Source organism: Geotrypetes seraphini, chromosome 15 (assembly GCF_902459505.1).
Source record: "Geotrypetes seraphini chromosome 15, aGeoSer1.1, whole genome shotgun sequence".
Classification (NCBI taxonomy): domain Eukaryota; kingdom Metazoa; phylum Chordata; class Amphibia; order Gymnophiona; family Dermophiidae; genus Geotrypetes; species Geotrypetes seraphini.
The window spans coordinates 21,908,627-21,923,688 of record NC_047098.1 but is presented as its reverse complement, the minus strand read 5'-3'; the positions used below and the strand labels follow the sequence as shown (position 1 = coordinate 21,923,688).

The 15,062-nt window shown below is 44.0% G+C and overlaps 1 protein-coding gene across 2 annotated transcripts in view; it reads right to left on the bottom strand.

The window, feature by feature from the left end:
- Positions 1-5,051: 5,051 nt before the first annotated feature.
- The window catches only part of UBE2J2 (ubiquitin conjugating enzyme E2 J2), a 31,934-nt gene continuing 21,923 nt past the window's right edge, over positions 5,052-15,062 (bottom strand). For both annotated transcript variants that reach the window (XM_033922156.1, XM_033922155.1), the window contains 4 exons: positions 12,341-12,443; positions 11,821-11,959; positions 7,041-7,121; positions 5,052-6,456 (listed from right to left, as the gene is read on the bottom strand). In XM_033922156.1, coding sequence (XP_033778047.1) covers positions 6,172-6,456; positions 7,041-7,121; positions 11,821-11,959; positions 12,341-12,443 — 608 coding nt within the window. In that variant the 3' untranslated portion in view covers positions 5,052-6,171. The remainder of the gene's footprint in view (positions 6,457-7,040; positions 7,122-11,820; positions 11,960-12,340; positions 12,444-15,062) is intronic.

Sequence of the window (15,062 nt, the reverse complement as noted above, 5' to 3'; positions counted from 1 at the left end):
CCAAATAGGTCAACATGACATTTGGCAGATTTCAACTGAACTATGAGAAAAAGCAGAAGTTAGAGAAAATTAAAAACAGAGCGAAGTGAAAAAGCAGCATGGAGACAACAGATCCTTACAAATACCTGACTCTCTACTATATGTACATAAGAATAGCTGCATTAGGTCAGACCAATGGTCTATCTAGTATTTCACAGGTACCATTATGGAGATACAGTGGTACCTCGGTTTACGAGTGCACCAGTTTGCGAGTGTTTTGCAAGACGAGCAAAACATTTGAAAAATCGGTGCCTCGGAAACCGAGCATGGCTCGATTTACGAGCACCCCCCTCCCCCGCAATCCGGCACCCCCCTGCGATCCGGCACCCCCCCCCCCGCCACGATCCGACCCCACCCCCGACACAATTGGGCACCCCGCCCCCGCCGCTACTTACCCTCATTTGGGCACTCTTGAAGATCGGCCTACTCGTCTGCTGGGCCTTGAGCATCTGAGCATGCTCAAGGCCTGCGATTTCACGTGAACTCGCAGGCCTTGAGCATGCTCAGATGCTCAAGGCCCAGCAGACGAGTAGGCCGATCTTCAAGAGTGCCCAGATGAGGGTAAGAAGCGGCGGGGGGGGGTGCCCAATTGTGTTGGGGGGGTGCCCAATCGTGTCAGGGGGGGTCGGACCGTGGCGGGGGGTGCCCAATCGTGTCTGGGGGGTCGGATCGTGGCGGGGGGGGGGTGCCGGTTCGAGGCAGGGGAGGTGCCGGATCGCAGGGAGGTGCCTTCAAGGGGAGCAATGCCGGTTCTCGGGGGGGGGGAAGCATCAAAGCGAGTTTCCATTATTTCCTATGAGGAAACTCGCTTTGATAAACGAGCATTTTGGATTACGAGCATGCTCCTGGAACGGATTATGCTCGTAATCCAAGGTACCACTGTACTTGTTTTATATATTTTTAGCTTCTGATGTTCAAGCTTCATGAATCAAGGATGAGTCACATCAGCAACTGCTAGCTACATGTTTTATTACAAAAACCAGACAAAGCTCAATAAATCATCAATATCAATCATAAAATGTGGACTCTGATAGACCACCTTTTATTATTGATGTTCTATGTTTTACCCTACTATGTACCCTACATAGTCCCTTAGCCCTGCTTCTCTTTGGAAACTCCAAATTAAAAGTCAATACCTGAGAATAATAAAACTAGGACTAGCTTAGCATATTTGTGAAAGGCAGGTGGGGTGGTACGTTTTCAATAACCTGGTTCACTACAATCCCTTCCCTGCATAAGGATTTTTTAAATGCTTGAAATATATTTTAGCACAGTGCAATAGAAAGGATCTGCCTATCACAGATGATCACACTCTGAGAAATGTTGACACACCCAGAATATACTTCAGTTGTAAGAATAACATCATTATATGTTTAGAGATCATCATCATTGGCATTTAGAACTGTGCTTAAAAAGAATAATGGTTCTACATTTTGTTTCTATAGGTTTTAAGCTCTTATATTTTAAGTACTGCCAATTCCATGAGGATAATCACAGTGAAAGCATGAGAAAAGAAGTTTTTCTTATTTCTATTTCTTGGGGGCTAGGATTAGAGAATGACGGGGGCAAATTTGTCTCCGTCCCAGCAGGAACTCAATTTTCCTGTCACATCAATGCAAGTTTTGTCGCTGTCTCTACCCCATTTCTGCAAGCCTCGAGCGTTTATGATTTTAAAATGTATGAGGCTTGTGCCTATGAGGATGAAGCTTGCAGGAATGGGGCAGGGGTAGGAAAAGAAGTCATGGGGACAGGATGAGAAAATGAATTCCCGCGGGGACGGGGAAAAATTTGTCCCCGTGTCATTCTCTAGCTAGGATATCAGAATTAAAGACTGTGTTCTGATAACAACATAACAATATCTATGTAATCCATTGCCAGGCACAAGCAAGAACTCCCACAATGTAGTCTCACTGCAGAATCTGCTCCTTATGTTAGGCAGAGCCATTCAATCTAACTCACTTTTCTTATAAACGTATTGATCACTCTCTCCTCAAAAATGGATTTCTCCTAGGACAAGCAGGATGAGTCAGCCACATATGGGTGTTGTCCCAACACCTCCCAATTTGCGGATAAGCTCTCTAATAGCTCAGAGAGATTTTTTTTTTTCTCTGAGCACGTGCAGTGCCCGGGCCCCACTGGGCATGCCCGAGCCCTACCCATTTCCCCCTGCTTCCCCCTAATCCCCAGTCTTTAGTTTCCGCCCGTTCCCATCGGTCGGATTTTTCTACAGCTCTCCATTACAACTTTTCTACTCATCAACTTGAAGATGCCTGAATCATCTAAAGAAACAACTGGGATGCAGGAGGATGAACACACTGGATCTTCATGAATTGTGCGCCCACTGATTGGATCCGGCGCTCGAGGTTTCCGTGTGGCTTGCATTGTGCGCACATGTCACCACGTGCACGCAAGCTAAGGAAGAGGGCACTGAGAGACTTCATGAAGAGAAGTGAGGCCCGAGAATCTTCCTCCAGCAGCCATCCTCATCGGAGCATAGCAGCGGGGGATCCACAGACGAATCCGGTGAGGAGCCTCCAGGACATCCTGGCTCAGTCAACCCCCCCCCCCGACTGCAACTTGCCCAGTCGAGAAATCTCTCCCGGAGGTCCTGCATGCTGTCGCTAGCCGCCAGCCCCTGCAGGAAGCCGATAGGAGTCTCACCAGACCGAGAGATCTCTCCAGGAGTTCCTGCATGTTGCTGCTTACAGCCAGGCATGAAGAGAAGTGAGGCCCGAGAATCTTCCTCCAGCAGCCATCCTCATCAGAATGCAGCAGCGGGGGATCCACAAGGAGCCTCCAGTGGCAAGGAGCCTCCAGGATGCCCTGGCTCAGCTAATCCCCCCGCCTGCACTTGGCCCGGTAGAGAAATATCTCCCGGAGTCCCTGCATGTTGCCGCTTAGAACCAGCCTCTGCAGGGCAGCCGATAGGAGTCTCGCCAGACCGAGAGATCTCTCCAGGAATCCCTGCATGTTGCCACCTACAGCCATCCTCTGCAGGGCAGCCGATAGGAGTCTTGCATGCTGCTGCGTAAATCCACAGCTTCTGCAAGCAACAGATCGGGACTTTCACCCTCCAGACGGCATGCTGCCTCTTACAGCCAGCCTCTGCAGGGAGCCGATTGGGGTTCAAAGGTAAGTCCTATCTGCTTGTTTTTGGGAAAACCTCTGATAATCTGTTGCAGCCCCGAGGGCTCTGCCCCACCCTCCTCCCAATCTGAATTTAAGGAGAAAGAATCTCCCATGCTTCTTTCCCTTGGAGGGGACCTGCAGACCTCTCCCCCCAGTAGGAGACATGCTGCCCCAGAGTTCAGCTTATAAAGGACATGCTGAAAAAAAAAAAAAAAAAACCCCAACTCGATGTTTCTTTCCCTCTTGGGGTCCTGCAGAGTCTACAATTCACAACTTTCCCACCCTGCCCCCCTCCCCCTCTCATGTTGGGAAGGAGGAGTCTGCCTTTCTCAGCAGGGTGCTGATATCTTCAGAGATTCGGCATGCCAGACCATGCCTCTCCAAGGGTGGGGGTTTGAAACTCCTCAGTCTAAAAAGCTGTTTGCTCTTCATAAAACCTAGGCAGAGTGCTTTTCCAGCTAGCATGAGGGACTCTGTACTATTCATGATTTCTACAGCACTGAAAGGCATATGCAGCGCTGTACAGTTTAATATACAATAGGCAGTACAGCAGCAGAAGCCCACTCAAGAGGCATTATCACTCCTCTTTCTCTGCCTCCAGGCACAGTGGGAAACGCAGCCAGGAGCACTGGCACAGATGAAGGGGTGCATCCTGCCCCTTCTCTGCAGGCTCTCCCCCCCCCCTCTCAAGAAGGACAGAGAAGGGCGGTGGGGTACATGGAACCACCCAACCAGTCAAGTGGAGCAGCACATGAACCTGCGAACCACCAGGGGTGGGACCAGCAGCCAGTTAATCCTCCTGCTGACCCACTCCTCTCTCAGCGGGCTACATTCCCCACTATGTCCCCCTTTAGAGGGAGCCACGCACAACAACATGGCGCGGTTCAGCGGCATGCCATGCACCCAAGCAACGGAGGAACAAGCTACACACCAGCCACACCACACAACCCACCCGCCTCCCCATACGGCCGACCTGGCCATAGCTAGGAACATCCTGGGGATTAGGGGGAAACAGGGGGAAATGGGTAGGGCTCGGGCATGCCCAGTGGGGCCCGGGCACTGCACGTGCTCAGAGAAAAAAAAAAAAAAATCTCTCTGAGCTATTGGAGAGCTTGTCCGCAAATTGGGAGGTGTTGGGACAACACCCATATGTGGCTGACTATCCTGCTGTCCACGGAGAACCTACATTACAGGTAAGTAACTACACTTTTTTCCTCCCCTCTTAAAGTCAATCAATTTGTACCTTTGCTTAATCTTTGTAAACCGCATAGAACTTCACAGTATTGCGGTATATAAGCTGTTATTATTATTATTATTATTATAAGACCTGTACATGCACTTGTGACTTCTTAAGAATCTGATGGAAACAGATTACCCATTCATTGGATCCCACATCAGCTTCGCTGGTTTGAAAACAGAACTCTTCCCCTTATGATTACTCTTCTCAAATATTACTGTACAAAAGACAAGAATCATCCATGTGATGTCAGAGGGTATAACATTTACTGCAAATACTACAGCCAAATCTGGAGTCCCAGACATGGATTGCTTAGCTACCGAAGGAAACAGAGGAGATTTACCACTTTTCATTTGTTTGGGTCTCCCTTGTCCCAAAAAGTCACATTATGCACATGTGGAAAGAAAATCAAAAGATTCTGACAAACTCTAGAGGCTTCAGATTGGAAAAAAACAGACCATTATTCTTACCCTTCTATTTACACTGGAACAGTTTTGAGTTGTTTTTGCTTTTTTGTTTTTTTTATTACTGCAATAAGCTGTACAACAGTGACACACCGTGGTCAGATAACAGAATAGCAACTGTGCACCCATCACCTTTCAAGAACTCTTCATAACCTTTTCCAGACAAGGAAAAAATATATTACTCTAGTGTGGACTATGAACTTTATTTAAAATAAACAAAACAAAAACAAAAATTCAGAGCCATTGTGTACTGGCATCAACTACCACCAGAACATTCAAGGTTGGCAGTACTCCTAATAATCCACTGAAACAATAGGCGACTTCTCAACAAGCACAAATGGTGTGACCATGCCACCTTTTCGATTAAGAGGTCAGCACACTGGTCCTTCACAACAGGCTGCCCTTGAGCATGCAGTATTATCAGCTGAACCCAGTGGCACATAAGCAGAGACATGTAAGTTTGGCCCCCACTTTATTACCGTCTTTTACTGTGCTCTGAGGTTCTGGAGACGAGGAGACAGTGGACACTCGGCTTGGCTCCGGCTTACCTTCTTGCTGATGAAGGCTTGTGTGAAGGACACTACCTCTCAGTTAAAGAATCAAGGAACCACAGAACTGGACAGCACTTTGGGCAGAGATTTCACATTAGTCGGAACTAAAGAACCCCAGAAAGCACAATGCTGGCTTCTTAATAAGGAATAGCAAGTATGGATATGAGCAGGCACAACCAGGTCCACGCATTTGCAAGAGAAGTGGCTGCTCATAAGATGCCCTGCTCAAAATGGATCCCACATTTGCTCAGTTCCTGTAGCTGGCAGTCACTACACATCAATAACTTCCTAAATAAAATTTATGCAAAACATTTGGAGAATGATTTTTCAAGTTTCATATTTTAAAAAACTTCCTGATCTGTTTTGTAAAAGTTTATTTACTTAAAACATTAAGTACTCCTCTCCTCCTCCCCTTTCAGAAGGAAAGCTTAATTGCCTTGAATAGGGGATTTCACATTACATTCTGCATGTAATTTTCCCAGCTATTGCAGACAGTTGCTGGTACTAGGAAAGGCTATTTATTTTCTCTTTTATCAAAACTTAAACCATTTGCCTTTTCTCTCACACTTAATATTTCCCCTTAAAAATAAATCCATGAACCAGACAGTAGTTAAATGCTGCACCACAGCAGCACTAACTGTTCAAAATGCTGTAGCAAATAGTCCAGGTTGCTGCTCCGGTTTCTGTTTCTTGCAACTAATGCTAATTTTGGTCTCTTGGTTTTGCTGGGACTTTTGCCTAGGGATGATCCTCATTCTTGTGCTATGCTTCTCAGCACATACTTGACAGTGTAAGCAAAGGCTGCAAATCCTACTATGACAAACAAGTTCGCTAGAGCACCTCCTAAGAGTCCATGGTTGCGATTGGCCTGCTGGAGACCAGCATGATTGGCTGCTACTAGTGGTACATGCCCATTGAGCAGTGCCACACCATTCTGGACATGGTGGGCCTCTGTATCAGGCACCACATCTGGGAGGGGAAGCGTCTGAGGTCTGTTGTTGAGTTCTTCTTGTGCTCTTTGCTTTTGTCTGATCTCCTGTTGTAGGTAGGGAAAAAATAACAACATCTTTATTGAAGGGTCAATGGAAAAGTTAACTAGATTTTGCCTCCTCCAGCTACAATACAAAATGCAGTAATTGGGATGCAGTTCAAAAGTCCATATTATTAGAAATAATCTGATAACAGAAGTCATCTTCAGAATATAAAAGTCCTCATGTACTATAGGCTGAGGCTACTTAATTCTTCTGCAGAGGAAATGAATAGGTGGAATACTTGCCAACTAAAACAGTTAAAAAAACAGTAGTAATGGTTCGTAGCTGAGATCTTTTGGAAGTGTGGATAAGATAATAGGGGCAGAATAGTTGGGCAGATGGGTCTTTCTGCCATCAAAACAAACAATCTGTAGTTGGGAAAGATCACACTAAAGCAGAGGGAATGAAATCAGTCCTAGGAAGAACACCAAAAGATGAATAAAAGGCGATACAATCCTTCAACTTGGTTAAAGCTTCGATACTGATAAATGGAATCAATTTGGCAACTGATTTTTCAAGTCTGATAGTGATTGTCTATCTTCTGTCATCTAGAGTAATACAAAGACATTCATATAAAGGGACAACTTACCTCCACAACTTCTGGAAAGAGCTCACAGAAAATTTTGTCTTTTAAATTGAAGGCTAAGCTTTGTGCTGCTAGCTGCCTCTTCTGTTGAGAAAAAAATGAGAGGGATATCAAACCAACAAAAGTAAATCATCAAAATGAGAAAATAAAAATCAAAGATTTTTACACACTTTACTAAAAGCACTACATTTTTTTTTATCAAAGAAGCAAAACAAAAAGTACAAAGGGCTTTCAAGCTCCAGGCAATCAAACTCAATTTATTGATGTTTTGACAAAACAGTCTGCATCAAACAGTGGTTTTCAACCCAGTCCTCAGGGACCACCTGGCCAATGGGGTTTTCAGGATATGCCATGGAGGAATTGCGGACTAATAGGTTTTCAGGATACCCAGAATTCATGATTGGCTAAGTGGTGCCTGAGGACTGGGTTGAAAACCAATAAGCTGGAGTTCATAGATGAGATTCACTATCCCATACAATGTCATCATGTACAGAAGAGGATAAGATTTTGCCTCCTCCAGCTACAATACAAAACGTAGTAATTGGGTTGCAGTTCAAAAGCATAAACCCTAGTGCCATGCACAGAAGACTAATGTCACTCAAGTCTGTAATGTTGCAAAGTCAGTATATTAGGACCCAATATGACTTCCATCAGTGGTTCCCAAAACTGTCCTGGGGGCCTCTCCAGGCTTGTCAGGTTTTCAGATAGCCACAATGATCATCATGATACAGACTGCATGCCACTGCCTCCACTGCAAACAAATCTCGCATTAATATTCATTGTGGATAATCTGAAAGCTTAATTGGCTGGAAAGCCCCCAGAACAGGTTTGGGAACATGACAGCCCACATAGCAGCAAAAGAAGCAAGGTATGACAAAGAAAGATCATCAGCAACTTAGCCCCGACCACAAACCACTGATTCTGATTATCAGATATACAGGATGCAGCAAAAAACCCTCCTAGATTTCACTTAGCTATTGGTCCAGTGCTAGTGAAATGGGATGGATCATAATGGGGTCTTTCAGTAGCATGCACCTTACCATTCTGAGTCGCCACCATGGCTTGGATGGGTATGCACCATGCGTTCATCATTGAAGTGTTTATAAAAAACAACAAATCTGATTGTGACGCCGAGAGCTTTCCATATCCATTTCACATTTGGTCGAAAAGCTGCTGTTCTGAACTGAAAAACCATATTGCTACAGGTTGAAAATTTCAGGGCCACCTCGAAAACCTCAGAGTGTTCATATGCCAGAAAATATCCAAATCGTGAGATATCCCATAACTATGCTCTTGCTTTGGGATTGTCTGTGCAAACTGTCAGGAGAATTTTACACATCAATCTTTAAGTTCCATCCATACAAAATTATGGTTATTTAGGCACTTAATGAACGCAACTTGGAAGATCGTATGGCATGCTGTGAGAATATCCTTCAAAATCTTCTTGCAAATAAATACTGTTCTGCTTACAACTGATGAAGCTCACGTTCACTTTTCTGGTTATGTTAACAAGCAGAATTTTCATTACTGGGCGGAAAACAATCCTTAGCAGCTTCATGAAAAACCTCTATACAGTCGTCTCAAGTTTAGTGTGCAGTTGCAGATCTTGGTGTCTATGGCCCTTCATTTTTTGAGGAGGGAGGCCAAACAGTTACATCAGTCCATCAGGTCATCTAGGCCCTTGCCAAAGAGCATCTGCCACAGAAAGAGAAGCCTGCTTAGCGTAGCTTTAGAGGTAGCATCTCTTGCCTATTGTCTGATCCAGAGCATCAGTCAGGTGGAGATAGCATAGACAGAGACCTTGCTCATAACTCTGATAAGATCATACAAAGCATCCGCAATATATAATCACCACAGAGAGGAAAATTTGGGGAACTTCCTCATCCATCGAGTCTGAAGTCTGACAAGCATGTGCCACAAAGGAAGTCGCAACTGCCACCTTAATCTCTAGGACCAAAGCTTCAAATTGATGTTTGAGGAGCAAGCCCACTTTGCGGTCCCGAGGATCTTTTATCACCACCCCTCATTCATTAAACAGGAAGGTTCATTTAGTGACCTTTGCCACCAGCAAATCCACTTTTGGCAGAACAAATGGCTACTGGAAATCTGGTACCACTGGATATAGTTTGGACGTAGTTTTAGCCACTTGATGGGGTCCTTCTGGTGACTCTCAGTGGCCAGTAACCAGCTTAGTAATGTCTGGATGTGAGAGAAAACACACATTCGAAGCCATAGAACTGCTCATAATTGAGCACTGAGAAGAGGAAGCTGGTGGAACTTGCAGCTTTAATTCTTGCAGCAAGGTGTAAATAACGCTCGAAAGCATAGAGGCCCTGAACAGCTGGCATACTGTGGGGTCTTCTCCCTGATCCAGAGTTGCCACAACCTCTTGACCGCTGTCCTGCACAGAAGCAGATTCTACTAGGGAGACTGCATTCTAGGATAAAAGTGGCAAGGATTCCACTTGCCATCCTCCCAGTCCATGACAGATTGAACCTCCTAATACAAGTCTGCAACCTCATCTGGTTGGGGGTGCCTGTCATGGGGAGAACCTGTGCTGCTGCCTTTGATGCACTTGTAGCAGTCGCCGAGGACCCTTGACAGTTCAAATAAGCATTCCACATAAGGCTCACAAAATCTGGGGTGAAGCTTTGTACTGGGAGTCCCACCGACCCCTTTAGGAAACTCCTACTGGTCCTCCTGAGCTCTGTAGCCCCGTGCAACTGTACTTGGCCAATATAGATTTGGAAGGTCCTTGGAAGGATCTCTTCTCCTAGGGACACACCACCTGTGGATCCCCAGCCCGGTGTCCACAGGCTCCTCTCTACCAGGCCTGGGCAGGGTAGAGGAAACAATGTCCTTTCTGTCTCCTTCTCCCTGATGCTTATACTTCTCTGGTGGTGACAGAGGAGGACAGCCATCACTCTGCTTTTCACCTTCTGGATAGATACCACTTGAGTCCTGAAGTTGTGGTGGGCAGCTCCTGCTGTCCTTAGAGCTCTCAGGCTCTGGTAAACAGGAGGCCGAGCACAAGGTTCCCGCCTCTACCCCGTGCACTCCGTCGTATGTGGGACACTCCTCAGCCTGCCATCCAGTGCAAACCTGGCACGATATAGGGGTAAAAAGGCCTGAGGAGTCCATCCCAGTTGATTTTGAACAAAAGAAAGGGGTTTTGAGGCAGGTGGAGGCAAAAGAAAATAAAAGGATAATTTAAAATCCAAGATGGCCACCACCAGAAAAATTGCACCAAAAACGGCTCGAGACCTTCCTGAAGGGGAAAAAAAAAAATCACAGAGAAAGGGGTTTTAGAGATGGGCTCTAGGGGATGATCCTTAAGCTCAAAAAATATTAAAGCAGGCTGGCTAGCTAGGTGTCCCCAAAAGCTGAGCCTGCTAGCAGCAGTATTCCACTGTGCGAGTCTGCATCTTCTCCAATGCAGAGGTCCCAAGAATTGGGAACCTCTAGACACCGAGCCTTCAAAGAACATTGAGAAAAAAATACCCGAAAATAATAAAACCGGAGAACAGATCAAAAACACTTCTTTCTGAGTAATTTGCTTGTGATGTCAGGTATTTTCCCCATGTTCCCCCTTCCTGTTGATGTCTTTTATTACAGTTCTACTTGATTATTTTTCTACAAACTGAGGGGCAGGAGCAGCTCCCTGAGGAGGTGGAGTGAAACATGATTGACAGTTTTTTTGCAAGCAACTTGCTAGTTCAGATACAAGACCCTAGTGCTCAGGACCACTAGACACATTGCACTAGAATGAAAGATTATGTTTCTTACCTCTGCTATCTTCTTTCTTGTAAATCTCCTCTGGAGGCTGAACACTAAGGTTCTTGCTGCAGGACTCTCAAACAAATTTTGCTCCTCCCTCTGAGTACACCTCCCTGGATACTTCCCATGATTCTCAGTAGGTAGCAAAGTCAATCAACGAATGCCAATAAGGCCAAAACTTACCGAACAATAAATTAGAACATTTATAAACTGTAAAACTGAATAACTTTATGCTAAAGGAGACACAGCCTGAAGATCAGATGGGGCACCACCCAGGGAACTCTCCAACCCTTTAATTTTAAATAAAAGGACACTCTTGTGATTCTTAGTGAAGCAGGTCAAAGATAGCAATCCAGCTACCAGTTACTGAAGAGGCGACCTGTGAATCAGACAAAATAGACAGGCGGGTGTTCAGCCTCCAGAGGAGATTTACAAGAAGGAAGATTAGTAGAGGTAAGAAACCTAATTTTTTATTCTCGCACAATCCCTCTGGAGGATGAACACTAGAGACATATCAAAGCAGTCCCAACTCTCAGGGAGGACCCGATGAGCCCACCACCAGAACAGAAGCGCCAAAAACTGTATCACACTTAGTTGCCACATCAAGTCGGTAAAACTTGGTAAAGGTATGAAGAGAGGACCAAGTGGTCGCCCTACAAATCTCCTCAGGTGAGACCGCATGAGATTCTGCCCATGAGGAAGCCATGCCTCTGGTAGAGTGAGCCTTCATCCCAAGTGGAGGCTTCTTCCCCGCCGACACATAGGCTGCAGAAATGGCCACACGTATTCATCTCGAGATGGTAGCCTGGGAAGGAGTTGGAAAACATGATTGACAGTTTTCTGCAAGCAACTTGCTGGTTCAGATACAAGACCCTAGCGTTCAGGAATATGCACAAAAAAAAAATCATTTATAACACTTAAAGTTAGGTACTGGCAAGCATGATCTAGGTGCATGCCAGTGCCTAAATTTCAGCAACGTTTTTGAGAATCCGGCCCAAAGACCTACCGTAAAATCTGATGTTTCTATGCTGCCCAGAGTGGGCCCCTTCTCCACCATAAAACTGAGAAGACCTGTCAGAATTGTTGAGACAGACCAAGCCGGATTCCACGTATCAGGATGAAAATCGGTGATGGAAAGGCATAATCTGAGAAAAAGATAGAAGAAATTAAACAATACAGTTAAGTTTGGATAGGCAGCGGATAGTCAGCTGATTTCATACTATCGCTTTAAAGGGCACTATAAGTATACCTTGAGACACTTTGATACAATCTACAGTAAAGGCAAATGTTTTTTTCATTTAAAAACCTCTGCAACCCAAGTAGCAATTTAGTCTGACTACACACCACACAACATACAAGGAATGACACAATTTCTCATCTTGGTTTTGGAATATAACATGATTCCATGCCATTAATTACAGAAACAATAAGTAATACTATAAAGGATAGTCTTAATAATTCTGACTAGGTTGAAAAATTCATTCGTAATAGCTATTAGGTTTTGAAAAATATAAAAGGATCCTTACCTAGTGTTACATTTAAATCTTCCATTTGGGGTTATCATATAAATGCTAGGCGGTTTAAAAGGGAACTCTCGGGGAAAATTGAGCTTTCCATGATAATAGCCACCTGTAACACAAATATAATAAGGGACAATGAAAATGTGGCTTGGAGAAGCAGCAGATCCAAACTAAAGAAGTTCTTCAGAAATGTGATCCACAATAAACTCACAAATTCCTTCAGCTTCTGGCCAGTAAAAACGAAAATGAATACTTCCTTTTAAAAAGTGACCTTTTCAGAGGCAACCTCTTTTCTTTATGAAGTGTGCGTATAAACTGCTTTAGTCTGAAAGCTTCAATAGGAAATTAATTCAAAACTCTTCCCTAAAGCTTGGGAGACATATTGGTTTCCTTCTTGCTGGTCAACTGGTAGGCATCCAATTGACCCTCAGCTGAGCCAAATTTAGCAGAAGGGAAAGCTAATGCAGTTGCAGCCAGATCAGCCCAAGGTTACTGAACGGGCTTTAATTCTGAGCTGTTGGGCAAGATGGCTAATTTAAAACATATTGCAAAAAAAGTGCATACATAGGCAGCTTTAATCAATGTACAGCAACAGAATGAACCCCTCAAGGATGACAAGAGGGTAAAAGATAAAGGTGAGAGTGATACAGCATGAACATGAAATTAGAGAGGCTGACTCTCCATAAGACTCTCCATTAGCTACATCATGTTTTGTACAGCCTATCCTGGATATAGGCAATGCTACATACATACATAAAAGATTGTTACTTGACTATCACACTTCTGCTCAATTGCATGATGGAGCAAAACAGAGATGTGCTAGTGCTACAGAACTGCTAATTACTGGCTGCTAATATTTATTGGGATTTATTAACCGCCTTTATGTATATTAAATGTATGTTGAATGAGATCCTCTGTGTATGTTAAATTAGGATGAACACACTGTACTATAAGTAAGGCAAATTGTAACCTGTTCTGTCTATATATTATGTATGTTAACCTATAACCCGTTCTGAGTTCGTCAAGGAGAACGGGATATAAAACAGAAGGAAGGAAGGAAGGAAGTGTACAGGCAGGTATAATTCAAAATAAAACTTACAATTTTGTTAACAGCATAACAGTAGTAAAAAGACCAAATATATACATAAATACAATGAATGAAGTTAAAATTAGGTAAATTGAAACTTAATAGGACTACCATGAAACTGCTTAAAAAAGTATACTTATTAACAGCACTGAATTTCAAATGAAAGAGATATAATACATAATAAAAGGGAGACGCAGCATCTGATAAGCAGTTTACATGGATGTTTAAGCAAATACAAGAATAGAACATATGCTATAATGCTGTTTTGGTTAAATAAAACTATTTAAATTGTTAAGGTTATGATTATTTTTCTCCTTTTAATAAAGTACAGCAGAAAATATTATAATCCCCAATTATGCTTATGTTGCCTGCTTAAGGCTGCAATTGGTTTTAGTAGGCTTCATAGCTCAATTTTATCTTTCCTTTTGTATTCATAATTTAATTCCTTAAAGCCTGTCAAAGCTGTTCTCAGACTAGTTGGTACACTTCATCATGTATCTTATCTGCCTCAACTAGATGGTGAGCTTCAAGTGGAAACTGCGCATGGGGTCACGCATTTGATTAGAGCAAAAAGAGATTGCTAATAACTTTTCTAGTAGATAGGTGCGTCATTCTGACAAACAGGTTATATCCCAGTGCTCTCGAGCCTTGCAGAAGGAATCCACTCTGGATTTTTTTTCCTGTGAGATTACAGCGTATGCAGAGAGGAGAATGCTGATTGTTGAGGGAGCTGTAGGGTAGTAGAGTGACTTTAGAAGTGCATATTTAATGTTATGTCAGCTATTCTGGGGAAATGGGTGGAGCCCACAATAGGGGTGGAGTTATTGAACAGGCCCCTTGCGGACTTGGATGAAGGAGGGGATTGATGGTGTAGGTTAAGCTTTACTGCTGCTAAATTAATCTTAGCATCCACAGGAAGCAGCAATGTGCGCCTGACATGAACTTGGTAATTGATCAATTGGATGCTTGGTATGAAATGTATAGGATAACTAACAGGCAATGTTATTGTATAGGATTCTTTATTAGTACCTGGCAGCGCTTTCAGGAGTGGTTATGCTGATATGTTCTCATTTTCTTGATGTTAAAATGGGGGCAGGGAAGGCTGTGGGTGGGGGATGTAATCCTTACTCTTTTGTTCTTGTTCAACTGTGAAAGGCAGCTGTATTGAAGAAACCCTTGCATCTGCTGAGTTGAGTATTTTGCATTGTTTATTTTGATATTTTCGATAATAAAAATAAAATTTAAAAAAAAGAAACAAAACACGATGGCAGAAAAAGATCAGCCTATTCAGTTTTCACATCCAAATTAACAACTCAGGCCAGGATTCTGAAAAACCCGTGTTAAAAAGCAACGGTCTGCTAACGCAGCCGTTTTGATAGCTAATTGAAAAAAGCGAGATGTTTGCAAAAAAATCATGCAAACACACAACAGTCGCACCGTGCATCCTCCCCCCCCCCCCCCCCGCAGGAGAGATGCCTTCACTCTCCCGCTGCCAAGAAATCCTGGACACCCTCCCCCCACTCTCCCCTGCCACAGAACATCCCTCCCAGCCTCCGATGCCCCCTCCCCCTTACCTTCAAACAGATGCAAGGAGGGACGCGGACTCCCTCCTCCCTGCTTTCCTGAATGGCCGAAAATGGG